At 52.0% G+C, this 27,878-nt stretch overlaps 16 protein-coding genes across 16 annotated transcripts; 15 read left to right on the top strand and 1 right to left on the bottom strand.

Annotated features, from left to right (window-relative positions):
* Nucleotides 1–1,100: 1,100 nt before the first annotated feature.
* Nucleotides 1,101–2,165, top strand: RHO25_011129 (uncharacterized protein; the record flags this gene model as incomplete). The annotated part of the gene is made up of 1 exon (XM_023601999.1): nucleotides 1,101–2,165. The coding sequence occupies one exon, from the start codon at nucleotides 1,101–1,103 to the stop codon at nucleotides 2,163–2,165; it is 1,065 nt and encodes a 354-aa protein (XP_023451269.1).
* Nucleotides 2,166–2,847: 682 nt separating this feature from the next.
* Nucleotides 2,848–3,885, top strand: RHO25_011130 (uncharacterized protein; the record flags this gene model as incomplete). The annotated part of the gene is made up of 1 exon (XM_023601998.2): nucleotides 2,848–3,885. One exon carries the CDS (start codon nucleotides 2,848–2,850, stop codon nucleotides 3,883–3,885), a length of 1,038 nt encoding a protein of 345 aa, XP_023451271.2.
* Nucleotides 3,886–4,508: 623 nt separating this feature from the next.
* On the top strand, nucleotides 4,509–5,901 carry RHO25_011131 (uncharacterized protein; the record flags this gene model as incomplete). The annotated part of the gene is made up of 2 exons (XM_023601997.1): nucleotides 4,509–4,588; nucleotides 4,665–5,901. 2 exons carry the CDS (start codon nucleotides 4,509–4,511, stop codon nucleotides 5,899–5,901), a joined length of 1,317 nt encoding a protein of 438 aa, XP_023451270.1.
* A 747-nt stretch (nucleotides 5,902–6,648) lies between these two features.
* Nucleotides 6,649–7,806, top strand: RHO25_011132 (uncharacterized protein; the record flags this gene model as incomplete). Its single annotated transcript, XM_023601996.1, has 1 exon — nucleotides 6,649–7,806. The coding sequence occupies one exon, from the start codon at nucleotides 6,649–6,651 to the stop codon at nucleotides 7,804–7,806; it is 1,158 nt and encodes a 385-aa protein (XP_023451273.1).
* Nucleotides 7,807–8,265: 459 nt separating this feature from the next.
* RHO25_011133 (uncharacterized protein) lies at nucleotides 8,266–9,402 on the top strand (the record flags this gene model as incomplete). The annotated part of the gene is made up of 1 exon (XM_023601995.1): nucleotides 8,266–9,402. The coding sequence occupies one exon, from the start codon at nucleotides 8,266–8,268 to the stop codon at nucleotides 9,400–9,402; it is 1,137 nt and encodes a 378-aa protein (XP_023451272.1).
* A 957-nt stretch (nucleotides 9,403–10,359) lies between these two features.
* RHO25_011134 (uncharacterized protein) lies at nucleotides 10,360–11,130 on the bottom strand (the record flags this gene model as incomplete). The annotated part of the gene is made up of 1 exon (XM_023601994.2): nucleotides 10,360–11,130. The coding sequence occupies one exon, from the start codon at nucleotides 11,128–11,130 to the stop codon at nucleotides 10,360–10,362; it is 771 nt and encodes a 256-aa protein (XP_023451571.1).
* A 510-nt stretch (nucleotides 11,131–11,640) lies between these two features.
* MTS2 (26S protease regulatory subunit) lies at nucleotides 11,641–13,086 on the top strand (the record flags this gene model as incomplete). The annotated part of the gene is made up of 2 exons (XM_065603366.1): nucleotides 11,641–11,643; nucleotides 11,701–13,086. 2 exons carry the CDS (start codon nucleotides 11,641–11,643, stop codon nucleotides 13,084–13,086), a joined length of 1,389 nt encoding a protein of 462 aa, XP_065459438.1.
* A 270-nt stretch (nucleotides 13,087–13,356) lies between these two features.
* RHO25_011136 (uncharacterized protein) lies at nucleotides 13,357–15,223 on the top strand (the record flags this gene model as incomplete). Its single annotated transcript, XM_065603367.1, has 3 exons — nucleotides 13,357–13,439; nucleotides 13,595–14,208; nucleotides 14,265–15,223. 3 exons carry the CDS (start codon nucleotides 13,357–13,359, stop codon nucleotides 15,221–15,223), a joined length of 1,656 nt encoding a protein of 551 aa, XP_065459439.1.
* Nucleotides 15,224–17,700: 2,477 nt separating this feature from the next.
* Nucleotides 17,701–18,315, top strand: RHO25_011137 (uncharacterized protein; the record flags this gene model as incomplete). The annotated part of the gene is made up of 1 exon (XM_065603368.1): nucleotides 17,701–18,315. The coding sequence occupies one exon, from the start codon at nucleotides 17,701–17,703 to the stop codon at nucleotides 18,313–18,315; it is 615 nt and encodes a 204-aa protein (XP_065459440.1).
* Nucleotides 18,316–18,497: 182 nt separating this feature from the next.
* On the top strand, nucleotides 18,498–18,896 carry RHO25_011138 (uncharacterized protein; the record flags this gene model as incomplete). The annotated part of the gene is made up of 1 exon (XM_023601992.2): nucleotides 18,498–18,896. The coding sequence occupies one exon, from the start codon at nucleotides 18,498–18,500 to the stop codon at nucleotides 18,894–18,896; it is 399 nt and encodes a 132-aa protein (XP_023450860.2).
* Nucleotides 18,897–19,382: 486 nt separating this feature from the next.
* RHO25_011139 (uncharacterized protein) lies at nucleotides 19,383–20,030 on the top strand (the record flags this gene model as incomplete). The annotated part of the gene is made up of 1 exon (XM_023601991.1): nucleotides 19,383–20,030. One exon carries the CDS (start codon nucleotides 19,383–19,385, stop codon nucleotides 20,028–20,030), a length of 648 nt encoding a protein of 215 aa, XP_023450861.1.
* A 1,135-nt stretch (nucleotides 20,031–21,165) lies between these two features.
* On the top strand, nucleotides 21,166–21,639 carry RHO25_011140 (uncharacterized protein; the record flags this gene model as incomplete). Its single annotated transcript, XM_065603369.1, has 1 exon — nucleotides 21,166–21,639. The coding sequence occupies one exon, from the start codon at nucleotides 21,166–21,168 to the stop codon at nucleotides 21,637–21,639; it is 474 nt and encodes a 157-aa protein (XP_065459441.1).
* Nucleotides 21,640–22,414: 775 nt separating this feature from the next.
* On the top strand, nucleotides 22,415–24,194 carry RHO25_011141 (uncharacterized protein; the record flags this gene model as incomplete). Its single annotated transcript, XM_023601990.1, has 2 exons — nucleotides 22,415–22,546; nucleotides 22,593–24,194. The coding sequence occupies 2 exons, from the start codon at nucleotides 22,415–22,417 to the stop codon at nucleotides 24,192–24,194; spliced, it is 1,734 nt and encodes a 577-aa protein (XP_023450862.1).
* Nucleotides 24,195–24,407: 213 nt separating this feature from the next.
* RHO25_011142 (uncharacterized protein) lies at nucleotides 24,408–25,175 on the top strand (the record flags this gene model as incomplete). The annotated part of the gene is made up of 1 exon (XM_023601989.1): nucleotides 24,408–25,175. The coding sequence occupies one exon, from the start codon at nucleotides 24,408–24,410 to the stop codon at nucleotides 25,173–25,175; it is 768 nt and encodes a 255-aa protein (XP_023450844.1).
* A 564-nt stretch (nucleotides 25,176–25,739) lies between these two features.
* On the top strand, nucleotides 25,740–26,465 carry RHO25_011143 (uncharacterized protein; the record flags this gene model as incomplete). Its single annotated transcript, XM_065603370.1, has 1 exon — nucleotides 25,740–26,465. One exon carries the CDS (start codon nucleotides 25,740–25,742, stop codon nucleotides 26,463–26,465), a length of 726 nt encoding a protein of 241 aa, XP_065459442.1.
* Nucleotides 26,466–26,785: 320 nt separating this feature from the next.
* Nucleotides 26,786–27,743, top strand: RHO25_011144 (uncharacterized protein; the record flags this gene model as incomplete). The annotated part of the gene is made up of 2 exons (XM_065603371.1): nucleotides 26,786–26,820; nucleotides 26,963–27,743. 2 exons carry the CDS (start codon nucleotides 26,786–26,788, stop codon nucleotides 27,741–27,743), a joined length of 816 nt encoding a protein of 271 aa, XP_065459443.1.
* Between the last annotated feature and the right edge of the window lie 135 nt (nucleotides 27,744–27,878).

Here is a 27,878-nt window from a genome sequence, read left to right on the forward strand (position 1 = left end):
AGAACCATACAGTGTCACAATCATTCCACGCATTCTACGCTCTGCTTCCGAATCGCTCGAAGTCTGAGACTTTTGCGTGTGATCTTGCAACACCCTGGCGAGCGATACTGACGGGTAGGGACGCATGAAATTTGCAGATATCTGTCAATGCAAGGTCAAGCTGTTACGATTGTCAAACCGAGGGGTAAGTTGGTCCATGGCACTATTGTTTGCCCCTTGAAATTCCCTCCGTCGCCTCCAACTCCTGACCTCTATTCTATGTGAGCAATCTAATTGCAGTCATGGACGCCCGATGTGGCCAAAGCTGCTGCGATTTGCGAGTCTAATGTTCCATCCCTGACTCAAGCCAGAGTCAAGAATGTAAGTTTGTCAAACAGAGATGATTGTTACAGTGTCCTGTCGGTCCATCTACATCGCATGAAAAACACCTGCAACAAAGTCACGGGTGTTCTCTTTGATTGCTATTTGTGCCTGATGTTGACTCTTACAGATTAGGAGCACATTATCCTTCTGGCCACTTTGCTGTAAATCGTTCTAGCTAACAACTCTCCTTGAGACCCTCTGTATATGGAACGACATTGCTTTATGTATACTGCGCAACAGCAGTCCTCTTACCCTTCAACACATTACTATATACAATATGGTGTGCGTGTGTTCATGGGCAGGACGGTGGAAATGGAACCACCAATGCTTTTCTTAAGACCTGGTGAGATAAATGCTGACTAGTCCGAAACACCGGCAAAGGCGTCAACAGTCAGATGCTCAAACATCTCACCTGCTTTAACCTCTCACCATCACTGAGCAGGGCAACGGAGTGAATAACGTTGCTCGAGTCAGCATGTGGAGCAAGTGGGGTGACGTAGAGGTGAATACACTAGTGTTCAAATATCTTGTTGCTTTCCAGCCGGCAACAACCCCGCTACACTCAACAGATTACCGACAACCCTCTACTCTTTCTCATCGGTGGCGCTTCTCTTTGTCGAATTGCAAGAGTCTTTCACCGGCAAACCGACCGAGTACTTCGTTCTTGACTTCTTTGACCTGCCCAACCAATTCTAGGCAAATCTGACAAGACTCGGCTTTGCCTCCACCACTTCGACATGGCAAAACGCGCACGCATCCAAAAGCGAAAAGCCAGCAAGGTGCCGAAGTTCCAGTCTCGTGCCACGACTGGTGATGCTGCAACAAGGGTCTTCGGTGTTCCCGAGCTTCCGGAGCACATCTTGTTGTTCGCCGTCGCCGAACAGGTGCTCAACTATGAGAAGGACGATCTTACCAAGCTCAAGTTCCCTCTAATGCCAGGATCAGCTCGGGAATCCCGTGGTGGCGTTTGTCTCTTCCAGTTGCAGCGAGTCAACAAGTCCTTTTACGGCGGCATTGTAGGCTCCCCAAAGCTCATGCGCCTTATCCTTCTCGCTCCTACCAGCAATGAGGAGCTGGAGAGAGTTGCAAGAGCTAAGAACAACCTAATGCCGTTCCACACGCCTTTTCTATGGATCCTCGAGATGCTAGAATTGAATGCCGGAGAACGACTGCTGAAGTACAACATCACAAGCCCGAGCTACGTTCACAAGCACTCGAAGACCCGTGAGACGATACTGGACATCAAATTCCATAATCAACCTCCTGAAACCAGCGCCTATAAGCGAGCGATTCCGCATGCCACGAGCCCCTGGAACTATCCTGAAGCAAGTTGGAGGAAGATCAAGATTTGCAACGCGAAAGTGCCTTTGCCGTTCATGCCCGGAATCATGACACAGTTTGTGCAACAGGATCATATGAAGGACATCGGCTTCGTGACGGTGGGATGGAGGTTCCGCGAAAGCGATACCTTGGGTTACGCTTACGATCTCATCCGTTGGTTCTTCAATCATATGGCTACCCGGTTTGAAGCGATTCGACAAGTGTACCAAAAGGCGGGGGAACAGGAGGTGATTGCGAAGAAGGAGTGGTGGTCTAAGAAGCAGATACAGCTGAAGAGCAAACGAAAGCATGTGGCAGATCATTATTTTGATGATTCGAACGCGGGCCAAGATTTCCGTTCCCAGCGTAGCAAAGCAGCCGAGGCAGCGCTAGAGGATTTGGATGCTGAACTTGTGGAGTGGAAAAACAAGGTCAGAAGCGAGCAGGCTGTGCGGAAGGTACGAAAGATTAATGGAAAGTAATCGCGATGGTGGAAGCAGGAAGTTGAACACATTGAGCAAGTACAAGAACATGGTAGCTGGAAGGGTTGGGGACGGTGGCGCCCGTCGAGGACGAAGGCATGCGAGAGCGCTGTGCTCCTCTAGACGCCCCTCAAATGACATTAGAGTCTTGAAATGGACAATGTAGTTGGTATGACTGTGGTAGGTGGAACATTCTACGGAGCAGAAGCACCTGCCTACATTGTGCCTTCCGTCGATTCCAAGATATGCTTCCTTTTCAGGAGACTATAGCAATAGATATGGATCTTTGCAGAGAAACCTGGACTCAACTTTTAGCCTTTGCTTCGAGAACAACAGGGTGGAAGGCGACGAGTCACGTGGGCGGAACCAGACACGTGATGGAAGTGAAGCTGAGTGAATGTTGAGCGGCCCGACGTGACTTTCCCATTAATGCAGGCAACCATGACACTTAGGCAACATCTTTTCGCCAAAGTCACACGTCTTCTTCCACGACACTTAGACATTCCATCTCCACAAGCAAGTAGTTTGGAAGTTTGAACAGATAGGCCGGCAGACACTGCTGGTTTCGAGTCACCAAAAGCAACCACAATCTTCCTCGAACGCCACAACGCTTTCTGCAAGTTGCAACATGGCCAGAAAGAAGTCAAACGCCACGCCAGCCTACACGAGGCGCGTCGCCGTCATGACTGGGAGCAAGAAGCGCGCTGCAGATATCGACGCGGCCATGCGCGTATACAGCGTCCCCGAGCTCCTGGAGCAGATCCTGCTGTTCGCAGCTTCCGGCCAGACTCCAGCCAGCGACGATAGCAGGAGCCAAACCCTCAAGCTTAGCCCTATGCCTGGCTCGGCTAAAGAATCTCGCGGAGGGACCTGCATGTTCAGTCTTCAGCGCGTAAAGAAAGATTTTCACGCCACAATCAATGGCTCTGTGAAGCTCAAGCGGCTGATGTATCTTGCACCATATCCCAATAAGGACCTGCACGCATCATCTACGGCACGCAAAGCCCTTTTGCCATTCCATACGCCATTCTTCGCTTTGTTGGACAAGTTGCACGAGAACAGCTGGAACGGTCTACTGGGTTGGGACTGGCAGTACAACCGCTTCAACCTGGTAGGTGCCGACGATCTGACCACGCATTTGAACGTTGACATTCGGAACGTCGTCGGACAAGACAAGAGTCTGTACGAGGAGGCGACCTCGAAGCTAGCACCAGGATGGTGGTACCCCGAAGCGAACTGGCGACAGATTCAAGTCTGCAATGCTAAAAAGCTCGTCTCATTGACCGTCAGTATCTCCTACTTCCATTACGTTGAAGGAACAACTTCATACAAAGCCAATCTTGCATGGGATCTGCACGGCGACGAGAGTCTCGGCTACATATTCGATCGCTTTGGCAAACTCCTGCAGCTCATCGACGAGACACGATTCGCGGTTCGAATTATCGAGCGGCAATGGAAGACCAACATGGCCGAAGCCAGGGCTAGATTCCAGGGTCACTATCGGGCCGCAGGCAAGTATATGAGCCCGCACGCGGTCTGGTGGGCTCAGCAGCCAGTCCGGAAGGAACTGACATCGAAGCGCGTGCATGAACTGGAAGCTGAGCGGGAGAAGCTGAAGTCAGCAGTGAACGAATGGGAACTCAGTGTCAAGCGCGAGCCAGCTTCGTCCGAGCAGGATAATTCGGTATTGCACCATCGATTGCTTGTCGTTGGTAACTGAAAGATGCAAGTTATAGATGGAGGGCTGCAGAGGTAGCATTGGATGAGTGGAACCGGAGATTTGCATGAGTACGCGGCTGTTTTCTCAGCTTCTGGTCGTCAAACAAGTCGCAAGTGTTGTACAAAGCTATAGTCGCCCACGAGAGGAGGTCCTCACCTCGGCATGAGGTTTGAGTAGCTCAGGAAAGTGCGTTGGGAATGGCAAAAATTAACTCGTACAAACCTAGTTCTCCTTTCCCACGATCATTGACTTGCTCCTTGTCTGCTGGCCACTTCTGCAGTCTCGTAGGACGTTTGATCAACATCTCTAATTCGCCGAACTCTACAGCTCTCAGCTCAGATGGAGTCATGGATCATGATTGCTAGTCAGGAAAAATTGTTGCCGATTTCGAGAGCTCCTGCATTGAGCTTCTGTGATGAGATTTAGGGTGCCTGCTTTGGCGTTCATGATGCCCAATCTTTGCTCTTGCCTGCAGAAATAACGTTGGTTCTTCCTGCTGCTTAAACGCGCTTCTGCTAAGCCAGCCTCCCCCACAGCTTGTGCGGTCAAGAATCGTTTTATCTGAAGAACTATCATATCTCGGGCTCACTTCCCACGAGTGTCGAGACGTTTTGCGGCAAGATATGAGTGGCATCATTCGCGAAGTTCACCCGCTTCTCACGCTGAACACCCCCGCTGGAGCCAGTGAGGATGGGGGCGGGGAGTAAGTGAAGTGAAGGAAGTGAGGCGCACTAGAAAGCAACGGTCGCGCCACTGACATTGTCCCCCTTCGTGAACAGGCAACCACCGCAACCTCACACTCACAACGGCGTCGCAATCGCGCTGCATGCCCACGTTGTGCACACTCAACACAGACAAAACGAGGTGTTGGCAAATCAGGTGCCAGATTTGAGCCACTCTCCAGAAGCGACATCCATTACCGCACCCACGCTACAAGTATCATCAAACGACAACATGGCAGAGAGTGCGACTGCTATCAACGTGCTCGAGGCGCGGAGTGCGAACCACCTGAGGCGCCCTGTGAATGGCGATGTCGCAATGAAAGTCTTCAGCATTACCGAACTCCTGGAACACATTCTGCTCTGTGCCATCGCTGAGCAAATGCCAGAGCGCCTGCGCTACGATAATTCCATGCTCAAGCTAAGTCCAATGCCTGGCTCTGCTCGAAGAAATTCGCGGGGTGGAGTCTGTCTCTTCAGTCTACAGAGCGTGAACAAGGTCTTTCGTGCTACAATCAAAGAGTCGACGAAACTCAAGCGCCTTATCTTTCTGGCGCCATACGGCAATCCGGTTCTAAGAACATCCGATGCTGCTCGCCAAGACTTGGTACCATACCACACGCCACTGTTCTCGATCTTGGATAAGCTGGACAACAATACAGACAATTGCCTTCTTCACTGGAACTACAACAGTAGCCGCATGGTTCAGACAGACCCCGAATCTGGAGTTACCACTGTCACAATCAAACTAATGGAGGATGTGCCCGACGAGAAGAAAATGTACTCGAGGGCCATGTCCATGATGCCGAAAGGCTGGTGGAACGCTGAAGCAAGCTGGAAAAAGATCAAAGTATGCAACTCCAGAGATATGGTGCCCCTGACGCTTAAGATTATGGAACAGGACGAAGGTCTCCCGTTGTCACTCTTTTCCAGGTTTGGCCGTCTAGACATCTCTTGGAAGCTCAAAGGGGACGAGACTCTAGGCTATGTGTTCGAAATGCTCAGCAGGTTACTCCGCCTCGTCGCCGATCGGCGAGCGGTGGCCAGAGAGATCGAACGCAAATGGGAGCAGCTTCAAGCAGATGTAGAAGGCGAGTGGTACGACGCATATGGAGAATCAGACGAGGAGGGTGGAGAGTCTTTTTGGCAGCACCGAGAAAGCTTCTGGGGCTTACGTGACGTTGACGTTGGAACTCAGCTGAAGAAACTCGAGCCTGTCCTTGAACAGTGGAAGCTCGCTGTCGAAAAGAGACAGGAAGCGAACAAGGAATTGCAAAAGGACAGAAAAGAGTCGTAGGGGCTTAGCAAGGTATTCAAATCAGCGTTAAAGGCAGCTGTTGACACTGGAGAGCAGAAGCAGAGGTCAGAGCAGGGACGGAAGAGGCTTTGAGCAAGCATGAGCAAGTCATGTGCGAAATGGTCAAGCATCATGGCAGTAGTTGAGGACGGTGCCGAAAACGCACGACTGGCAAGCCTTTACAATGGAAGCCAGAGTACACATATTGCGTTGAAATGTAACAATGAGCTCATGACAGCTTGCACGGTTCCTTCCTTGGTTGTCTTTTGCTTTTTACAGCGATTATCAAGCTCCAAGGATTGATTCTCATTATGCATCTACTGATATCGACCTTATGTTCGACACCACACCCGGAGCTCTTCATTCATATGACAACTGCCGACTTCGCAAATTATATGGGCGAGACGCCTGGTATATAACAATTCTCGATATATAACAAATAATGCTATCTGTATCTGGCGAGCTTACAAGGCTGACAGTACAGGCTATACTGTGCCGGCAGGTACGGAGATCCGAGCGACTCTTCACAAAGCCCACAGCTCCCTATCTGAGATGCTGCTGGGGTGAATGAGAACGGCACGAGTGAAAGAACGGAGCAGGTGGGGCATGTGACAGTGAATGAGTGCTTGAACTCCGGCCCAGCAAGGAACACTTGACTTCTTGACTCAGCCGCTGGCACACATTCTTTCCAAACTCACCACTCTCAACCTTTTGCACAACACCACTGTTCCAATCGAATTGACCAACATGGCGCGGAAGGCGTCAAGTAAAAAGGCGCAGCGCGAGAGAATGAACAAGACTATCAAGACAACGTCTCGTGCTGAAACCGACGGGGCCGGACTCGATCAAGCTTTACTCAGCAACACTTCGTCTGCGAGTACTGCTCCTGACAATACTACTCCTGGCGATGGAATTGCTGCGACGAAAGTCTTCGGCACTACTGAACTACTCGAGCAAATCTTGTTGCTTACGGCTCAGGATCGAATCTCCGGACCCAACTACTTGCCCCTTAGTCACAGGCCGGCCGGCACTTTGGACCCCAGACCCCATTTCTTTCTCCTCCAGCGCGTAAACAAAGACTTCTACGGCACCATAAATGGCTCGATCAAGCTTAAGCGTCTCATGTTTCTCGCGCCGCATAAAAACCACCACTTACAGGCGCTGACAGCAGATCTTCGGCTCGCGCTCCCGTACCATGAGCCTATCTTCTGGCTACTGCATAAGATAAAGGACAAGAGTATCACCGAAGATCTGCTAGATTGGGATCTCCTGCCCTACTGGCTGCCACAGGCCGAACTGGATTCTGGCATTCCAAGACCGACCATTCTGATGCATGGATCCGACTATTCTCCGGTCAAAGGTCGTTTTGAAGAGGTTCTGGCGGCGCTCCCTCAAGGCTGGCTAAACCCGGAGGCTAGCTGGCGAAAGATCAAGGTCTGCAACGCAGTAGAGGCGGTACCGCTGACACTCACAATCGAGCAAGATAGCTGGCGGACAGCTCTCCCTGAGGACATCAGCAGAATCTATGTGCCGTGTCTGCTTCAAGGGGAGGACACCTTGGGCTACCTGTTTGACCTATTCCACGAACTCTTCCAAGAGAGGCATAAGCGGCGAGCGGCGACGCTGGAGATCGAAGTGAAGCGAGAGTCGTTGGAGGATGAGAAGTGGGACACCCAGGACGAATGGCTGGATAATCTGAAGGAAGCCCGAAAGGCTGGCACTGAAAAAACCCACTACGCCATGGTGGAAGAGCAAAAGGCCCTGTGGATCGAACGCGAGGATGAGATCTTGGCAGAGGAGAAGGGACTGAATGAAGAATGGGAGTCGTGGAAGAGTGCAGTATTGAGAGAGCAGGATGAGAAGTTTCACAAGAAGCAGGGCTCGGGTACTGCACAGGAGTCGTAAGGAGCAAGGGTCGGTGGAGAGAATAATTTGACGAGCACGAGATGCCTTCCGTGGGGTTTTGCTGCTAGGAGCTGCATGCTTGAGCGGGAAGGCAAGCACATTAGAAGATGACAGAGTAGAGCCACCAGCAGTAGCGCGAGTCCTCACCAATGAGTTCTTATACATGACGGAGAATGCCATTCGTATCCCATCAATCTACGAAACTGACAGCACGACTTATACAACGGAACTTTAGTCCGTTCTTCAAGGCACTTGGCTGCTCTATGCCCGAAGTGAACCCGGAGTGAATGAGAATGGAGCCGGTGAACGAGGAGCAGGTGGAGCGAGAAGGAGTGAACAACTGTTGTCCATTGTTTTGTCCCCAGCCTATATACTTTCGTTCAACACCTTCTTCGAGTCTCCACTGTAGACCCTTTCTGTTTCTCAACAACGACAACAAGTCCAGACAAAGGAACCAACATGGCGGGGAAGTTGTCGAACATCAAACAGGCCCTCCCACCGAGGGTCAGTCTTCCAAGGAAGGCAAAGTCGCGGGCTGGAGTCAGCCGTCCTCCGCTTGATCGTGCCGCGCTGAGGGTCTTCAGCATTCCCGAGCTCCTCGAGCAAATTCTCTTATTCGCTGCCTCCGACGAGGTCCCCCAGGTCCACCAGCTGCAGTCAAGCACTTCTTTGTCCTCGACTCGAGCAACATCGATCGCCTGGCGTCTGTTCAGTTTGCAATGCGTCAACAAAGACTTCCACAGCACTATCAATGGCTCAGCAAAACTGAAGCGTCTCATGCATCTTCTGCCGTACGCTAACGAGAAGTTGGAGAGGTTGCCACCTGGCACTCGGGAACTCCTTCCTTTCCACAACCCGCTCTTCACCATTTTGGACAAGCTGAAGAACAATGGGCCAATCCGGCTACTACGATGGCACCAATGGCAATTGCAAGGCCGGGTCTGGGACTGGGAGTCCCTTGATGTACACAAGGACACAGGAGCAAGACTGTTCTTCATTCGGGTTTGCGGGCAGTACTGGACGGAAGAATCGAGCTGCTTCGATCAAACCATAGCGGACCTGCCCCAAGGCTGGAAGACTCCAGATGCGAGCTGGAGGAACATCAAGATCTGCAATGCCAAAGACTCTCTTCCACTGATACTGAGGGTCAGACGCGAAGACCGGCCTTGGGATCTCAATTGGGACATGGGGAGGATCGAGTTGAGCTGGTATCTGCGAGGAGATGAGACTTTGGGCTACGTCTTCGTTCTGTTCCTTCAGTTATTCCAACACATCGATGCCATCCGAGTGGCGAAGGGAAACATGCGAACTAAGCTAGAAGAGATCAAGCAGGAGAAGGCACAAATGGAGAGAAAGTGGCAACGAGAATTGGAGCGACCGCGGAAGGTAAGAGGGAATCGAGGAATCACTTCGCAGCGGGCCATCATGAGCGCCCAGAGGAAGTCGTGGGAGGAGTCCGAGAAGGAGTTGGCCGCAGAGCTGAAGAAGACGACGGGTGAGTGGTGGAATTGGGTTTGGGCTGTCGAGAAGGAACAGAATGCAAAGAAGCGGCAGTTGCATCCTAAGAGTGGGTGGAGACATGGTTCAGAAGTATGAGAGGGTCTCCAGCAGAAACACAGTCAGAGGCTGCACAGGCTGGAAGGAGGAGACGTCAGGGGGACAAAATGTCGTCGAGCTCGACAGGTCATGGAACAGGAGCCACCAAGCAGGAGGTCGTTCTGCAATGGAGCAGTAGCGCGAGTCTTCATCTCCACGAGAGGGGCATATCGTACCCAGAATAAATGAGAACCAAAAGTCTTTCGCGCACACCACCTTGTTGCCGTAATATGCCTCTCGCTCGAAGCCCCTAGTCCAGCATTCCAAATATGGACGTCCCTCCAACACACACGGGTTTGACCAGTTCAGACCAGCTCAACACAGACCCTTCTGGATTGCAACCCTCTGTTGTGCCATTATAGCTCGTAAAGCGTCGTGAGCGCTCAACATAGAGTTCGGGCTCTTAACGACTCAGGCAAAAGCATCAGCGGGAAGGTCGAAAAAGACAGCACAGACCAAAATCATTCTTCTTCGCGGTCAACGTCTCCCAAGGGGTTGCTACCATTTCTCCATATCTCATCTACAGCAACTATCGATGCATTCCACCATTTCATCTGATTCTCATTTCGTTCATTTCTTCTCGTCATTTCATGCATAGCAAGTTCATAGAAGTATTCCTTTCCCAAACGCCTTCGCTATGTTGGAGCAAAAGGAAAAAAGCAGGGGATCGCTTGGAGCGGGGGTGGTAAAAGGTTGTAGAGGACGTCGCTGGCCAGGATCCGTGTGTGTCGATAAGTGCTGTGCGAAAGAGGCATTTAGGGCTGATATTCCACAGCTCGGCGTCCATGTGATGCTGCAAGTCCTCGCAAGCTCAATGTGGCCATTCCAGGGGATATGCGCAGTGGAGCAGATTTCTCCAGGCGAAAGAGGCAAAGGACCACCATTGGCGCACGATCCCTCGTCCATTTGCTCGCCGTGGCACGGTCATGCACAATCTCGCCTTCACCCCCGCCCAGCTCATTCAGCCTCTCCAAACAACCTCGCCATGATATCGCCCATGTACTCCTCCTCCAGCTGGTAGAACTCGCCATCGGCCTTATCGATGCCGGCCCACTCGAACGCTGCAACAACCTGTTCGACACCAAATCCCATTTCAGTAAATTGATTCACTAATCTCTCGTTGAAACCACGATAACTGGCCACCCTCGCGGCTTCCTTCTTCCGCTTCTCCTCCTTGTCATCTGACGCCTTCCGCCTCTTCTCCTCTGCCTCATCGTCGTCCTTCGAACTGCTGGCTCCACTCTTGCCTGTCCCAGGCTTTGGCGGAGGAGCTTGAGCATATCTTATTGCCCACTCTCTCGCAACGTGTTTGAACTCATCCGGCCGAGTCAGCAACATGCTAGCCACCTCAGCATCTTGCGGGTCTTTGGGTTCTGGTGAACTCAGTAGACTTTGCAGACTGATCAGAGCGCTTTTGAGTGTGAGGACAGGTGACCAGGCGGTGCCTAGTGTATCGAGACAGATTGCTCCGGTTTGTGAGGAAACATTCGGGTGCCAGATTTTGGTGATGAAACGCATGGTCGGCGGCTTGAAAGGATATTCATTGCCGATTTTGATATCTACTTCGTATTTCCCGCCCTCATACGGTGTGTCTGGAGGTCCGACGAAGTGGCCCTTGAAGTGCGTAAGGTCGCCGTCCTGCGGGAAGGTCAGGCGAATACCGGCTTGCTTGTCGTTGGTGATGTCGTTGATCTCTTTTTGCACGCGGCGATTGCGGTTGGCGGCCATGCTGGGTGGGCAGCAGACGGTATCGTGACTCGTGTCGAGACTGCGATTGCAGAGTCGTGTGAGGTTTGAGGTCGAGTCTGGTTGCCTCTTGAGAGGCTCAGAAATGGCGAGTTCGGCGGGGAAAGAGGCGGAGGCGGAGGCGGGAAGGTGCACTCTTTAATCTGACTGAGGCAAGATGTCTCGGTGCGGTATTCACTGGCGAGATCGGGTGTTGCAGATCAGATCGGTCAGATCTGCGAAGATGTGTTGGAGTCTGGCGAAAGGGAGAGATGAAGATGGAAGTTGGTGGTTGTGGTGGAGCTGTGTCGAGGCGTGACTGATGAGCTCAGCAAAGCCAGGCACGCGCGTGCTTCGTCACGGTGCTCCAGCTTCCACCTCCAACCACAGCTCCATCATCATCATCACAACACCATCGCCATCCACTACCACCCTCCGCCAACACCTTCTCCGCCGTCCACACCGCCACTATCACCCTCACTGATACACACACCGTTACGGGAGTGACCGACAATGGTATGCGCCACCTGCACATGCAACAACTGATGAAACACCTGCTCACAGCGACGGTAGGGTCAGAACCAATCCGGCCTCGGTGGCCCCGGCGGACCTCCGGGTGACGGTGATAAGAAGAAGGGAGACAAGAAGGATAAGCCCAAGTACGAGCCGCCGCCACAGCCAACCACGCGCATCGGCCGCAAGAAGAAGAAGCAGGCCGGACCAAACGCCGCTGCCAAACTGCCCACCGTCTACCCGACCGCGCGATGCAAACTCCGATACCTGCGCATGCAACGCGTGCACGATCATCTACTGCTGGAGGAAGAGTTCGTCGAGAACCAAGAGCGGATACGGAAGGCGAAGACGGCAAACGAGAAGAGTGCTCCTGCCAGCGGCGAGGGCGAGGATAGAAACGCCGACGAGCGGAGTCGTGTCGATGATATGCGTGGCTCTCCGATGGGCGTCGGAAACTTGGAAGAGCTCATCGATGATGACCACGCCATTGTCTCCTCCGCCACCGGTCCCGAATACTACGTCTCCATCATGTCCTTTGTCGATAAGGATCTCCTCGAACCGGGCGCATCCATCCTGCTGCATCACAAGAGCGTGTCAGTTGTTGGTGTGCTCACAGACGATGCAGATCCCGCAGTCTCGGTGATGAAATTGGATAAGGCGCCTACAGAATCATACGCGGATATTGGAGGACTCGAGACACAGATCCAGGAAGTGCGAGAGGCCGTCGAGCTGCCTCTACTACATCCGGAGCTGTACGAAGAGATGGGTATCAAGCCACCGAAGGGTGTGATTCTGTACGGTGCGCCAGGAACAGGAAAGACGCTGCTCGCCAAAGCCGTCGCCAACCAAACATCTGCCACATTCCTGCGCATTGTCGGCTCAGAACTGATCCAGAAATACCTCGGAGACGGTCCTCGATTGGTGCGACAGCTTTTCCAAGTTGCGGCCGAGAACGCTCCCTCGATTGTCTTCATCGATGAAATCGACGCTATTGGAACGAAGCGATACGAGAGCACGAGTGGAGGAGAGCGTGAAATTCAGCGAACCATGCTGGAACTGCTGAATCAACTCGACGGTTTCGACGACCGAGGAGATGTCAAAGTCATCATGGCTACAAACAAGATTGAAACCCTCGATCCTGCGCTGATCCGTCCTGGCCGTATCGATCGTAAGATCTTGTTCGAGAACCCCGACCAGAACACCAAGAAGAAGATCTTCACGCTTCACACCGGCAAGATGAATCTGGCTGAAGATGTCGAGCTGGATGAGTTCATCAGCCAGAAGGACGATCTGAGCGGTGCGGATATCCGTGCCATTTGCTCCGAGGCTGGTCTCCTGGCGCTGAGAGAGCGGAGAATGAGAGTCAACATGGCTGATTTCCGTGCTGCAAGAGAGAGTGTGCTGAAGACCAAGACGGAGGGTGAGCCCGAAGGATTGTACTTGTAAGACATGTACGAATGAGCGAGAAGCATTGGAGAGAGCGGGATACAGATTCGAGGTGCTTCGCTTTGCATGATTGAGTGCAGGGCTCTGCAAACAGTCGTTCAATACTGTATTATCATGACCAGGAACGTGTCGCATGCTTCTACTATTTCTTGATCCTTGTCTGTTTTGCTGGCTAATATGGGCAGTGCATCGACCAATGAGGAGCGAGCACCAGTCTCCTGGAACCAACCACATCTTGTCGTGCTTCATCGAACTCCATCAACTACAACAATGCTCTTGGGCCATGGCATCGCGCTTGATCACGCATGGCCGATTATCGGGTCGATTGATACGTTGGAAACCGCTGACAAGGAGTACACAATTCGAAATCCATTGTGCTATTCGACGTTTCGCAGCTGCATCAGCGGCACAGCATCAACACGAACACGACCTTTTCAATTATACATCGGGAAGATGGCTGTTCGTTGACACGATTTTGCGAGCGTGCCTCATACTGACTGTAGCTCAGATACAACGAAAAGCAGAGACTTGCCGAAAGACACCTAAAATTCAACATTCCCGCTCTTCTCGAAGCAGCAGCCAAATCCATCGATCGATCGAAAAAAGACATCAAGTCGTTCCGCAAATTGGCAGAAGGCGGCTTTAATCGAGTGTTTGAAGTGACTATGAAAGATGGCTTTCAGGTCATCGCCCGTCTTCCGTATCCTTCCACTCAGCCAAGGCTACTGGCGACTGCGAGTGAAGTGGCGACTATGGATCTTGTTCGGAAGTATGGTGTGCCGACGCCAATGGTGTATGGGTATTCTACTGATGCGAAGAATGAGGTTGGTTCGGAGTATATTTTGATGGAGAGGGCGACTGGGCGGTGTTTAGGTGAGGTTTGGTATGAGATTTCTGATAAGGAAAGGGTTAAAGTTTTGGGAGAGATTGTGAAGCAGGAGGCGAAGATGTTTGAGATTGGATTTCCTGCGTTTGGAAGTGTTTTTGGTGCAGCTGATCTGCCTGAGCATATTGGTCGTGTTGAAGTGGGGACGGAGGCTGGAGGATTCTGCGTTGGTCCTGATGTATCGCTCAAGAACTGGTTTGGGACGCGGAGTCAACTTGGCATGCCGAGAGGTCCAGGTGAGGTAGCGGTTGTCCCACAATCCACGAGACAGAGAGCTGACCTCATGCTATAGCTTTGACTGCTCAGCAAGTCCTCGAAGATGGAGCTAGGAAAGAAATAGCGTGGTTGCGGGCACATGGCAAACCACGTTTGCCATTCGACAGAGGGTACCGTGAGATGTTCAGCTACGACAAAGTCGATCCAAGAGAGCACACTGCCAGTCTTGAGAAGTTTCTCAAAATTGCTGCATACATTGTGCCTGAAGAAGATTGGCTTGACAAACCTGTAATCCGCCATCCGGATCTCAACCCAAACAACATTTTCGTGGACGACAACTTCAACATCACAAGCATCATAGACTGGCAGCACGCGACTATCTTGCCTTTATTCCTGCATGCTGGCATCCCAGTCGCTTTCCAGAATCACGGCGATCCGGATTCAGAAGAGCTGAAGAAGCCCGAGCTGCCCTCGAACCTCGACGAATTAGATGAGGACGACCGAAAGAAAGATCTTGAGCTCTATCGGCGGCGACATACGCATTTCTACTACGTTGGAGCTACCGCAACGATGTTGGATTTGCACTACAAGGCCATGGCTCATGACAGGGGACTCTTTCGGAAGAAAATGTACCAGCATGCTGTCGAGCCATGGGAGGGAAACAGTATCCTGTTGAAAGCCAATCTGGTTATGCTTTCGAAGGAATGGGATATGTTTGCGACGAGTTCAGGGTCTGAGGATAATGACCAAAAAGAGATTTCAACGTGTCCGATATCGTTCGACGAACAAGATGCCGAAGAAACTATTGGAAAGATGATAGAGCAAGAAGACATCGACAGGAAAATGCAAATACTACGAGACGTGATCGAGATCAGTACTGATGGCTGGGCATCACATCAGAGATATGATGATGCTGTGGCAGAGGCGAACCACATCAAAGTCCAAGCGCTGAGCTATGCTGAGAGTGAGCTTGGACGCAAGATGACGGACGACCATCGGCCTTTTGGTGATTTTGATGAGGAGGGGCAAAGCTGATGGAGAGATGGCAAAACAAGAAGAAGTGACGAAGATCACGCATTGCAGCTGCATTGTCAAGAGTTGGAGACTGCTGCCTGACTTGCCGGCAGTCCATCAACGTTGTATCGCAAGGACTGGAAACATAGTGCTCTCCTCCCTCGGACTCGGTTCCAGAGATCGGACCGACTGCACATCATCACGTAAACACAACTCTTTGGGTTGTTTGCCACGACAAAGCCTCGCGAATATCACAATTATTGCCACAAGAGCAACAATGAACACGCAAATGAGTGCAGCAACCACAGTATCCGACACATAACTTCAGCAGCGCGAGCGATCAAGGACGTTCCAGAAACACTCAACCTACTCATATGACAATCACTATATACTCCCTAGCAACATACGATATACAATAATTTGACGAACAAAATCAAGAAGGAGTAATCTTCGCTCGGCTGGAACACTGCCAAAGCCCAAGTACATGTCGCCGCTGGCAGACAAGGACTCCAAGGATATATTGGAGGTTAAGCACTACATCATGAACTCCTCCATCGTTGTTTACTTGCTAATCCTCCTTCGCTATAGTCACCTACTGCACGCCTAGATACCAGCTACGCCGCAACAGTCAATGGCTCCTGGGAGAGAAGCCGCTCGGCTCGAAAGTCAACTGAGCCAAATTACTCTCTCGCGCCCCAAATTACAACTAAGCAGGTACTGCGCAAGCCGTGTCCGGTCTCTCCAGTTCTATAAAACTACCAAAGGACTACATTCGGCTGGAGATCGAGAAGATTGCCCAATCAATTGTCCGCCAGAGCAGCATTGCTGCATCACGTCAAGAAGCAACACGGAACGCAGCACCTATACTCTATTGATGGTTTTGATCTTTGTTTATACCACAACATTCAAGCTATGTCCAAGATCTGCTGGCATTCCATCCCGTATGCCACCATAGCGAACAGAATGGTGTACTTCGAAAGGGCAATACGGCCGTGCAGAAACGTCGCCAAGCGTTCCACTTCTTCATCTTTCACATCGACTTCGAGATTCGCTCAATCTGAGAGGCGCGGCCTTTCCGTTCCCAGCTAGACCACAGATGACCTGGTCAAGTTGGCCATCTGCAACCCGTATGTCTCAACCTTGCTCGATGCCACAACCACGAAATCTGGAAGCCAACGATGGCAGCAAGCGCAGGCTTTCCGCTGTGAGAGAGTAGCCATCCGCCAGGCGAGTACTCCGGCCGCCGAACGGAGCTGATGGACACTCAGCAGTCCAGCAGCAGCCTAGAGCGGAGGCCAGCGAAGACATAGGCTCAACAGGTGCGGAAAGCACAAGGGTCGACAAGGGAAATGGGAACAAGAACTCAGGAGCCCTTCGAGTTCCGGCAAATGAGAGTGGCGCAATGCGTATGCTGCTTTGCCTGCCACGGTGCGACGTTCAAGTAGACAACCTTCGGATGGAGCCTGGACGATGGGAAATACCAGTGCACTCGTTACTGACCGACAAGGCATGCTTGGCATCGCGTCCCAATTTTCTCTCAACTTTAAGGACCGCAGAACTGGTAGTGTGGGTCAAAAAGGACCGTAATGCCGAACTAATGCTGGCAGGCGGGCGCACCGGCCAGCCCAGTCTATAAACGCCCTTCAAGGTGCCGAGCAGCTCGAGTCTCTGTCGCTCGAGATGCTGAAATGCGGCGAAGATCTGCCGTAAGAGCAGATCGAGGAGATTACCATTCGCGGATTCGAAAATTGCGACATATTGTGGACATTCGATGATCTCCTGCTGCTGGAGCCGAAGGCGTTGTCTCTTATTGAAGGAGCTGTACACTTCCACGAACTCATGAGCTTTGTCCATCGACAGAGCTCGTGGCACGTGTCTCTTCGCTGCAACCTCAGCTCAATGACTCCACGGTGCGTGCAAGTCAACGTGCTACACTACCTTCACAAGCACGTCTCGGCAGCATATCAGGCTCGCGTGTCATCCCAGACAGTGAAGATGATACGGATGAAGATGAATCTGCCTTTGCTCGTCAATCGATGTTTCCGCAACACGACTCACACACTTCCTACCATGAGAAGAAGGAGTCGTGGGATATGATTCTATTCGACGACACCACTGTACATGGATTCGGCCTGTCTCCACCAAGGCTTACTCTACACTTCCTGACGACAAACACAGCGTACGTTCCCAACAGGACGACCTCATTCGTTGCTTTCAGCATCAACACCAAGGAAGCTCATAATGGTTTGAGAGTACTGGTGTATACGATCTCTGTGCTTGTTCACCTGTCACGCATGTAGGTGAATGGGGAGTGAACGAGGAGCGGGCCGTGGGCGTGGGCGTGCAAAAGATATATATTCATTTCGGCGAATCTCTCGTTGAGGTCCACGACACCAGGATAGTTGCTTGTCCCAATCGTAGTAGACGCCCTACCACTCTTCATCTCCTTCTTTGTCGTTGCGGCCTCCTGACCAGGCTCATTACGATTGTCCAGCAAGATGGCATCAGCGGTCGATCGAGTCTTCGGCACACCCGAGCTTCTGGAGCAGATCTTGCTATACGTCGCTGACCTGGATCTCAATGTTCCATCGACTCCAGATCAGGCCTTGATCTATTTCGTTACGTCAACTATCAGTCTTCAGCGGGTGGATCAAACATTCCGCAACACGATTCTCGGCTCGACAAAACTACGCAGAAGGCAACTCGAGGCTGCTGAGAAACCAGGCGTGGAGCGATACTTCGAGCCCTTCCACGCTTCGCACAATGCAACCCAGATGGACATTGATCCTGCCATCTTTGGTCCACTGTTGTGGCTCGAAGAGCAGATGATCTTCATCTTGCGTTTCCGTGGAGTGGCAAGAGCACACGATGGGGTCTTGACAATTGCATTCCACATCCTCTTCAAAGATAAGATGATGGCGTGGTTGGAGGAAACAAAAGAGCAGTCGTGGCGCCAGGTAAGGTGTCTGACGAGTGCCTTGAACGTGCCAGGTCTGAGATTGGAGGCCAAATGTGACACACGCTGGAGGTCGGGTAAGATCGCGAGGATATTGGACCTGGAGAGTACTGCGACTTTGGGCCAAGTGGCAAACATCCTGGAAGATTGTGCCTGAGCTTAGGATCCAAGGGCCTCCTGAATTACGACTCCTTCAGCCAGTAGCAGGTCGAATTATTCTCTCCATCGTGCACCTTCCACAGCGCGAGCTCTCTCATCCTTGGAACGAAAAGACGACATTCCGGCAACGAAAGATATCGAGCTTCCGAACAGGAGCGACTCTTCACCGTTGTGCAAGCCATGCGAGGCCAAATGGAGCACCACCCGTCGTTCAAGTACCACGGATGTCGCAAGCTTATGGGAGCCTTGGGCATCTTCTTGAAGGTTTTGGCTGAGTACGAGCTGTCCGACATCGCGGAAGCGATTAATGCCAAGAAGGTAGCCGTCGGCAAGCGCGCGATCAAAAAGAACTCCTACACCAAGCGTAAGTCTGCCGCTCTAACTGCTAAGGCCGCGGCAGATCCTGCTCGTAATGGCACAGAGCTCAATATGTACGAGGCCCTCGTAGCTTTAGACGTCGCCGCCGGTAAGAGCCTAGAAGTCGCACAAGCTTCTCGCAAGCAGAAGTCGACTGGGAATAGGAGTAGGACCTACGGCACTGGGAAGCGACCAGCTTCAAATGAGGGAGCCTCGGAATAGCCAAAGCGGAAGCGCTTAACGCAAGACACGTCCGCTAAGCAGGAGGAGGAGGTTGCGAGCAGATCTGCGAAGAGAGTCAACCGCCCGCATCGTAACACCCACGAACACGCCAACCAAGTTCTACCATTTAGTGTTGCGGAAGGTCTCCGCTTCGAGCCCAGTATGCAGTCGTTGTTAGTAAAAATACAGCCGTACTCCCTTTATCCCTCGATGTGTCTTGCGCCTGACTTCACGTTGATATGAAAACCCCTCTCAGTAGAGCAGGGCTACGATATCCAGTCTCACCATTCACTCGTCGTTCCCACAGGTGAATAGTGAATGGAGGTTCGGGCGGCAGGTGCGTGGTTGATATAATATCCCTCAACTCAGTTCAGACTTTCATCGAGACACAACGTTCCCGCTCGCTGGTTTGAAGTCAAGAGACCGGACTTCGCCTCACATTTGCTTGATCAACCAGCAACCGGTAGCTCTCGATCCGAGCAAACGATGTCGTCTGCTGTGGCTCGAGTCTTCGCTACGGCCGAACTCCTCGAAACTATCCTGACGGAAGTGGCCGATCTCGAGCTCTCACCAGCAGCAACAGAACACGATGGCTTTCTTATCAAAGCTCCGTTCGTCAAGTCAGTTATAGGACTCCAGTGTGTCAGCCACCACTCCAACAACACCATCCGCGGCTCGAGCAAGCTTCTCAAGAGGCGACTCGAAGCCGCTAAGATTCCCGGAATGCTACTCACCCGCATCGACTTCCAACTCTTCGGACCAATGGTCTGGCTCACGCTCCAACATCATCTGCAGCTGAGCTTGATCGGCGTAGCATACACGGACGCGCAGGTGGCTACTGTTACTTTCCGCATGAATATGGACAATTTTGCCGAGGAGTGGCTGTCACGCCGACTTGAGCAGTCGTGGCGCGGTATCCCGTGTCTGACTGACCCGTCACGGGTTTCTGCTCTGCAATTGAAAGTACTCGTGTCTGGATTCGTGTCGAAGATGGTTGGCCCTTTCGATATGGAGACTAGCGCAACTCTGGGCGATCTGGTCCAAATGCTCCTCAAGATCTTCACCGCTGAGAAGCCCAGACTCTCACGAGACGCTCACCAGGCTCAGATCTTCGAGACTTTGTATCCTGTCTGAATGGTCATTGGCGAAGAAGGAGATGGTTGATGTTGTGGTGGCGAGGACGAAGTAGGAGAACTGTGGTGGCTCGTTGAGGGAACGTACTTGGTGGTTTGAAAGATGAAGGAGATAACTGCGCCTGGCGCGCGCCTGAGCATACCTGCTTGGCATCAGAGATGAGCATTGGTCGTAAACACAGCTCTGTGGTTGCTATGGCGAGGCCCAAGAGTATAGATAGTCCCAGCCTCCTTAAGGATCGAGTTGGGCAACTTTCTAACGAATCTCAGGCTCAAGCACTTCAGTATCCGTTTTGTTGCGCGCGTTGCTTGGCGGTCCGTTTGTACTGTGATGAGATGAGGTCTGCTAAGATCTTGATGGAATTTCTGGCGAACTGATACAACAAGTTATCAGTCTCTAAGTGGGCGAGCTGTTGTCGATGCATGTTATTGCCTGGAATGATAGTGAGGTCCTAGACCATTGTCATCGTTGTGTGGTTGTCTAGAACGGTCCTGTCCCGGATTGTACTAAGTATACTTGTATGCCACCTCAGTAGGATGAGCTGGATGTCTGGAGATGCTTCTCGACACCTCATTAGCTGTGGTTAGCTGAATCCATTGGTCGTTCAGAAATCTGCACGGGGCCTCCTTTTGCGGAAAGTATGTACTTCAGTCAGCCCTGTGCGAGCTCGCGAATCCTGCCGTGATCGGCACAGCATATCGCCTCCTGTAACAGCCTAAACATGATCGGCGAAGCCTTATACGGCGATGGCGCTAGTTGGGTCCGTAAGTGAAGAAGTTCACGATCATGTGAAGTCCACGGCCCATGTCCATTTGAGATGCCGTGACGTCAGTGCTCGCTTCCCGAACTTTAACGCCGATGAACTAACAAACTACACCGAGGTGATCAGCAACAAAGATACAAACAAACGCGAGTTTCGGTCTAGAAGGACAGGTTTCAGTATCAATGTCAGCGGGACGAGCATGCAGAGATCATCCAGGCTGAGATCATCTGCTAGCGCTCTCGTGACAAGACGAGGTAGGACGTATTGATAATGCTGCTCACTCTAGGCTCGAGAGGAATCACCTCCGGTCTCTACCAATTTTCACCAACATAGTCCGATGAGTTGGCATTCTCTGTCTTATACACCTCCACCATGCCCGCGACACTCACTCCACCGCCTACGCCGGCAGCGAAACAGACCGAAGAGGAAATAGCCGCAGAACTGGAACGGCTATCAAGAATCGGAATTGAGACACTCAACAGACGAGATTGGGGATACACAAGTTCAGAAGCTCAGGAGTTTCTGAGCCATATCGATCCAGAACACTGGCAGTCAAAGTTCGACAATCAGCCTGGACTCTTGACCTGGCATGAGCAGAATATTGTCTGGCGTCAGCTGGTGGAAGAATTACACCCGGACTGCCACTTTGCGATTACGCACATGTCCTCTGCAGTACACGAGAAAGAGAGCATGGCGATTGTGTGGGTACAGACCAAGGTCACGGGGATTGAGAACGTCAATATACAAGGGCTCAGTGAGCTGAGGTGGAGGCTGGAGAATGGCAAATGGTGGTTCTTCTACCATGTTGGGATACGTGGATTTCTGGGGCAGAGTGGCTTTGTCTGAGCTGGATACTCTTGAGATGCGCATCTCCCCGTGCCCTTCTTTGGCACAGGGACGACTGAGGCTATTTGACCATGGCTTGAGGGACAGCTCTTCTACCACAGGGCAGTAAGGACCACGCATCACGCGATGGCTTTCATGCCACGCAGAGGACGCGTGTAAGTTCTCCGACCTGCGTCAGACGCTAGGAAAGGAAGACAGCGAGCAACACAAGCCTACTATCGCTACAAAGCCGACCACCACGAGTGCATTGAGAGATTTCCAGTCGTGGACTTCGGCCAACGAGCGAACCCCTCGAGGTGGCACCAACATGATTTGCTCGGCTTATTGCTGACGAAGTCCAAGGGCAACCACTGCTTAACTCAATAACTCAAGAGGGTAGCCACACATTGTGGTCGCCCACATGTTCGCAAAACACGCGCTGCTGCAGTCCCTCTCGAAACCCCAGCTCATTGCGAGGGACTTTTGGAGCTCGGTTCCCGTATGCAATGGCACCATGTCTCGTACTGACCAAATCTGCCAGTAACAGAACTACAATATTCAATTACACACTTTACGCATATCTCAGCTTCTACATGGGCAACAAAGCACTCGTATGGCCTCGGCTGCACACCAAAAACGCACCCACTCTCATCTCGGGCGTATCTCGGCTTTCTCTGGAGGATCATCAAGCTGCACAGTTAGTCAGCAACCTTCGTGCCACTTCAGCTCGCATCCCTTTGTGGGGTCTTCACAATGCCTTTCATGATCTTTTGGCTATCCTGAAGAAGTCAAGGATATGCTGGTATGCCTTGCTGCGCTGGTCGCAGTGCCGCAGATTTCTTTTTGCTCAGCACAAGGGAGTTTCAGCACACCGAAGGCTTTCGGTGGCAAACTTGGTGATGCATCCGATCTAACAAACTTCGTGACGGTACGGCTTCATGATTACCAGCATGGACTTGACTGATAACTCCCAGCGTCCAGATATCAAAGCGCCTTCTTTCAATGTTACACAGCACAAGCCTGAGCGCGTTTCGCCTGGATACTGGTTCGTTGCGCCCTATGTCTCTCTTGTGAGAGAGTCCGTGGACGCACATTACTACCAGCCATGTCAAATTGGCCCCCTTATCTACGACGGAGCTGGAGAACTGGTATGGAGCGGTGCATGTTTGCTCGGAAATCAGAATGCAGTCGACTTTCGCCCCTTCCATGCTGATGGCAGGGATTATCTATCGATGATTTTATACTCACAAACGCCCAAAGCTATAGAGAGCAGCAAAGCCATTGTTGTTGATGATAGCCTGCAAGTGTCTTCAAGGTACGAGCCGGACTCCAACTCAGGCATGAGTCTCAACATGCACGAATTCAATGTCATCAACAACGGCAAGACAGTACTGCACCTGGCGAAACGATCCATCGAAAGGGATATCACGGGCGTGAAGCAATCGAGCACGTCTTCTCAGACAGGGCGTATTGTCGACAATGGCTTTGCGGAAGTGGATCTTGTGTCGAAGAAAGTCCTATTCGAATGGTGGGCGGCCGACCACGTCCCACTGACAGACAGCTCCGGAGTTGTGAGCGGACTCACACAAAAGGCACCGCAAGGCTGGAACTGGATCCACATGAACAGTGTCGACAAGAACGAAGAAGGCGACTACGTGGTCTGCGCACGATACACAGATGCGATCTATAAGATCTCCGGCAAAGATAGTCGTATACTCTGGACTCTCGGTGGTCGGTCATCTTCTTTCAAGATTCCGCCTGATCTCGACTTTTCCCGTCAACACGATGCTCGATTCATCAGCTCCAGTGGTACCGAGGAAGTGATATCCTTTTTGAACAACGGAGGTGACGACCACGGCTCAACATCCTCCGCCTCCTCTGGCCTTCTGGTGTCTCTCAACACTGCTTCTATGACCGCCAGCATCATCAACCGATGGCCACGTCCAAGCGGCGAAATCACCAAACAGCGCGGCAACTTCCAAGTTCTGCCGAATGGCAATGTCTTTGCCGGGTGGAGCGATAACTCTCATATCAGCGAGCATTCTCCTCAGAGCGAACTGTTGATGGAAGCAAGGTGGGCAAACGAGAGGTTCGCCACATATCGTGCTTGGAAAGCCAATTTCACGAGCATGCCTGCGGAGCCTCCCACTTTGAAGGCTTTTGTCTTCGGAACGAGGAGAGAAGACGCGATTCTGGCAGCCTACGTCAGCTGGAATGGAGCGACAGAGGTGGATAACTGGAGGTTCTATGGTATTGGAAGAGATGGACAAACACGGATCCTAGGACGAATGCAGAAGACTGGCTTCGAGACTTTGTTTCAGATGAAAGGCTGTGCGGCTGAGGTGTATGCTGAAGCCATTTCCAGAGATGGGCGGGTGCTGGCCAAATCCGCTGCCGTGCCTACACTGGACGCGGACTCTATCTGCTCTGTCGACCGAGGGCAATCTGAGGATATACTTACACACTTCGAGCTGCCACGCACTTCCTATCTGAATGCTACCAGCCTATTTTGGATTGCGTGCATTACTGCGGTCCTTGCTTATGCCTGGCGGACTATGCGCCGGTGGAAGAGGTGATGATCACGAATCGTGGACAGACATGACTCGAAGTGGGCCTGGTGAATGAGCACTAGCTCGGCTTGAGCGCAGATATGTTGTAACTGCAGCTTTCACGCTCACTTCTGCGATCACCACTCGCCATTACAAAGCACATCAAAGCTCTCTTTCGCTCTACCCACCACACAGGCTACTACCATTACCCATTCGAGACCGTCTCCAGATTGTTCCAAGATGTCTGGAGTCACAAACATTCAGAACTCATCCGCCGTCGCCAGAGTCTTTGGGACGCCAGAGCTACTTGAGATGATTCTACTAGAGGTGGCCCATTCCGATATCGAATTTGCTAAGAAGAATTCCAAGACTCGAAGCATGTACAACTGGCGCGGCACGGTGTCGAATGGCACGCTTGAGGTCTCACATCACCTAACTTCACACTTCATGTGGACTCCAATCATCCTTCAAGCCGTATCTCGCTGCTTTCAAGACACTATTAATGGTTCTTCGCGACTTCTCCGTCTCCGATTGAGAGCTATACCGCGTCATGTACCCTGGGAACCCGACCCTTTCAAAATTGGCGACAATCGAGGTCCAATACACTGGCTTGAGCGGAAGCTGGGTGTTTACGCTCCGGATTGGTCAAGAATCAACAACGGTGTGCTAGGACTTCACGTCAAGGTCTCGGGCTACCACGAAAAGCAGCGTGTCAAGCTGCATAACGACAAGCAAGGCTCCTGGCGTACGATTCCGTGCATTGAGAAGCCAGGTGTCGTCTCGAAGGTTGTCGTCCACTTGTACAAGGTGTACTCGAAGCAAATACCGCCACATCGTCGTGTGGGTCGTGGAGCAGCTTACGCGTACTACCGCAGAACTTTGTGCAGCTGCGACATTGGTCCTAGACCGACTTTAGGCGAGATCTTCGATGTTATCGACGCTGCGGAGTCTCTCTATTGCTCCTTTCCGCTAATTTGCAAAGAGGGTGGCGCAAAATGTCAGTGTTAGAGCCGTCAAGAGTCATGGGAACTCTGTCAGAGGCAGAAGTACGAACGTGCGTGAGCAACGGCTGAAGCGACAAAGTGGCTGGGCTCTGAGTTCCACGATACACATACAGGACTGAGATCATCACCAGCTTGCAGATAGAACGCTCTTGCAGAACCGGCAATAATGGCACGCCTTTCAGCCTGCTTGCGATAGACAGTCGAGCATTTGAATAATCAACATTAGTGTGCAGAGACAATCGTCTCAGAGAAATGACAATACTGGTACGCTTTTTAGTCAGCTCGCGATACGAAGTCGGACGTTTGAATCATCAACGTCTGCTGTGCTCGCCTCTGGCTCAAGCGGTCATGGTTATATGGAAGTGAATGAGTGAATAGTAACAGTCACTACTCGAACTGGGGCGGTAGTGAATGGCATGTTAGTGTAAGGTCAGGAATACTTCCACTCGATCACTTCTACTGCTACCCAAACACAAGACATCTGATTGCACGACCAGACAGCTCAACAACTTCGACATCTCGACAAGCCAGTTCAACAGCTTCGATGTCTCGACAAGCTAAGTCAAAAATGTCTGAAATTCTCGACGTGCAGTGCTCGGTCGCCGCACTTCGCGTTTTCGAGACACCAGAGCTACTCGGGCTTATCCTGGTTGAAGTGGCAGAATGGGAAGTCGACCTCGAGAGTCAGTGCACCAGCAAGACCACGGACCCTAGAACGTACGGACCTGCCCACCGCTCGTTCTGCTATCTCCCAGAGCCCCATTTCGCTTTCTCGCCCATCGTCCTCCGCCGCGTCAATCGCACATTCAGAGACACCATAGACCGCTCCCCAAAGCTTCGCAAATTGTCGCTGAAAGCCTTGCCGCGGCAATTAGCCCCACGCCGAGTACGTCCTCGCCTAAGCTGCGATCATTTCGGTCCTCTGCACTGGCTAGAATGGAAAGCAGGCTTGGAGTTCGTTTGGAACAGCAAGGTTCAAAATGGCGTTCTTCAGATACGCGCCACGATCGCTGGGGGCAACGAGCATGAACGCTACAAGCTACGCAAAGACCTCAAGGGATCGTGGCGCAAGTTGCCATGCATACCATTCTCGCAGGCCGCATCCAAGCTTGTTCTCCAGCTGGTGAGAAGCGCAAAGTACCGTTCTTTTATATGGAGACCGAATCGTCTTGTGATGTATTCCGAGTATGATCTGCGCACCTGCGACCTTGGTCCTGAACCGAAGTTGGGCCTGCTGTTCGATATCATCGATGCGGCTGAGGTCAGCATGGCTATCGAGAACAAAAACTTTTGAGCTGTTGCAGGAAGACCACGAGCGGTAGTGGCGAAGAGTATTAGAGGTACGAGCATGTGCACGAACACGCTTGGGAGGGGTGGCAGAAGCAACATCGGCGAAGACGAGAAGTCCGGCTTGGTGGTGCGAAATACGAAGGCAAGTAGTCATGATGGTAGCCCGGCTCGCGGGCACAGTGGTTGCAGAGAAGAGGCAGGCATAAAGCGAGAACGGCAGAGCGTGTGTCCTCCGGTCTACCTTACGGCATCATACTTCTCGTGCATTGCCTCAATGTGAAGCTCAGCGTTTTCAGTCGATGGAGTTGTCACGTGGAGTGAATGATGGAGATCGTAGTCACCGGCCAAGGTAACCAGAGGTGAATGGGCACTGGTGAACCGGAGCGCCTATAGTACAAGTATAATTTTCCTCGGTACTCTCTTTCAATTCTTGACTCAACTTGATTGGTTCCTCTGCACAGTCTCAGGTCTTAATTCAGCCACCCTGAAATCAGCTAACAGACTGGCTCGAAAATGTCTACCATCCATCTCGAACACTCAGTGTCCGACCGCCGTCGTTCGCGTGTTCAAGACGCCGGAGCTGCTCGAGCTCGTACTTGTTGAGGTCGCGGAATCCGAAGTCGATGTCGCTCAGAATCCCTTCAGGTACGACGGAACTCCACGCACCTGGTACAATGGCGGCGACGATCCAAAGTTCATTCTGTCACCAACGAGACTCCGCGCTGTCAATCGCGACTTTCGAGACACTATCGAAGGCTCATCAAAGCTTCTGCGTCTCCAGCTGAAAGCGTTATTCCGTCAACATGACTGCAGCATCCATCCCGACTTCAATGGCGATCGGTCCGGCCGTTTACACTGGCTGGAGCACATGGGCGGCTTTGATCTCTTACGGCATGGCAAGATTGAGGATGGTGTGTTCTCCTTCAACGCGTTTGCATTTGGAGGCAACGAAGATCGCCGCAGTAAGCTACGCAAAGACTTCCGAGGTTCCTGGCGCAAGCTGCCATGTCTACCGTACGCGAAGGCAAGCGGCGTGACGAAGATTGTCCTCCATTTGGGGACGAATAACTGTATGCTCGATCAGAAGACGCCAGATGGTCGAACGTCCTACGAAGATATTGAGCTACAGACTTACGACTTCGACACTAACGTGACTTTGGGTGTACTTTTCGCCGTCATTGATGCGGCTGAGCTTGGGCTCGCCATGGTGTCACCATTGCTGCAGGAGGAACATGAGCGGGAGTGGTCTGGGAGGGTGTCAGAGTCATGGGCAGAGTCTTGAAGGTGAACCAGAGATGGCAGAAGCGCTGACAGAGGGGACAAGTGTTCCAGGTCTGCGGCCCACAGTGCATGCGTTCGTAGTCAAGAGCGAGATTTGGCACGACTGTGATGGAGAAGAGGCAGTGATGATACATCT

This window comes from Cercospora beticola, chromosome 7, assembly GCF_033473495.1.
Source record: "Cercospora beticola chromosome 7, complete sequence".
NCBI classification, from domain to species: Eukaryota; Fungi; Ascomycota; class Dothideomycetes; order Mycosphaerellales; family Mycosphaerellaceae; genus Cercospora; species Cercospora beticola.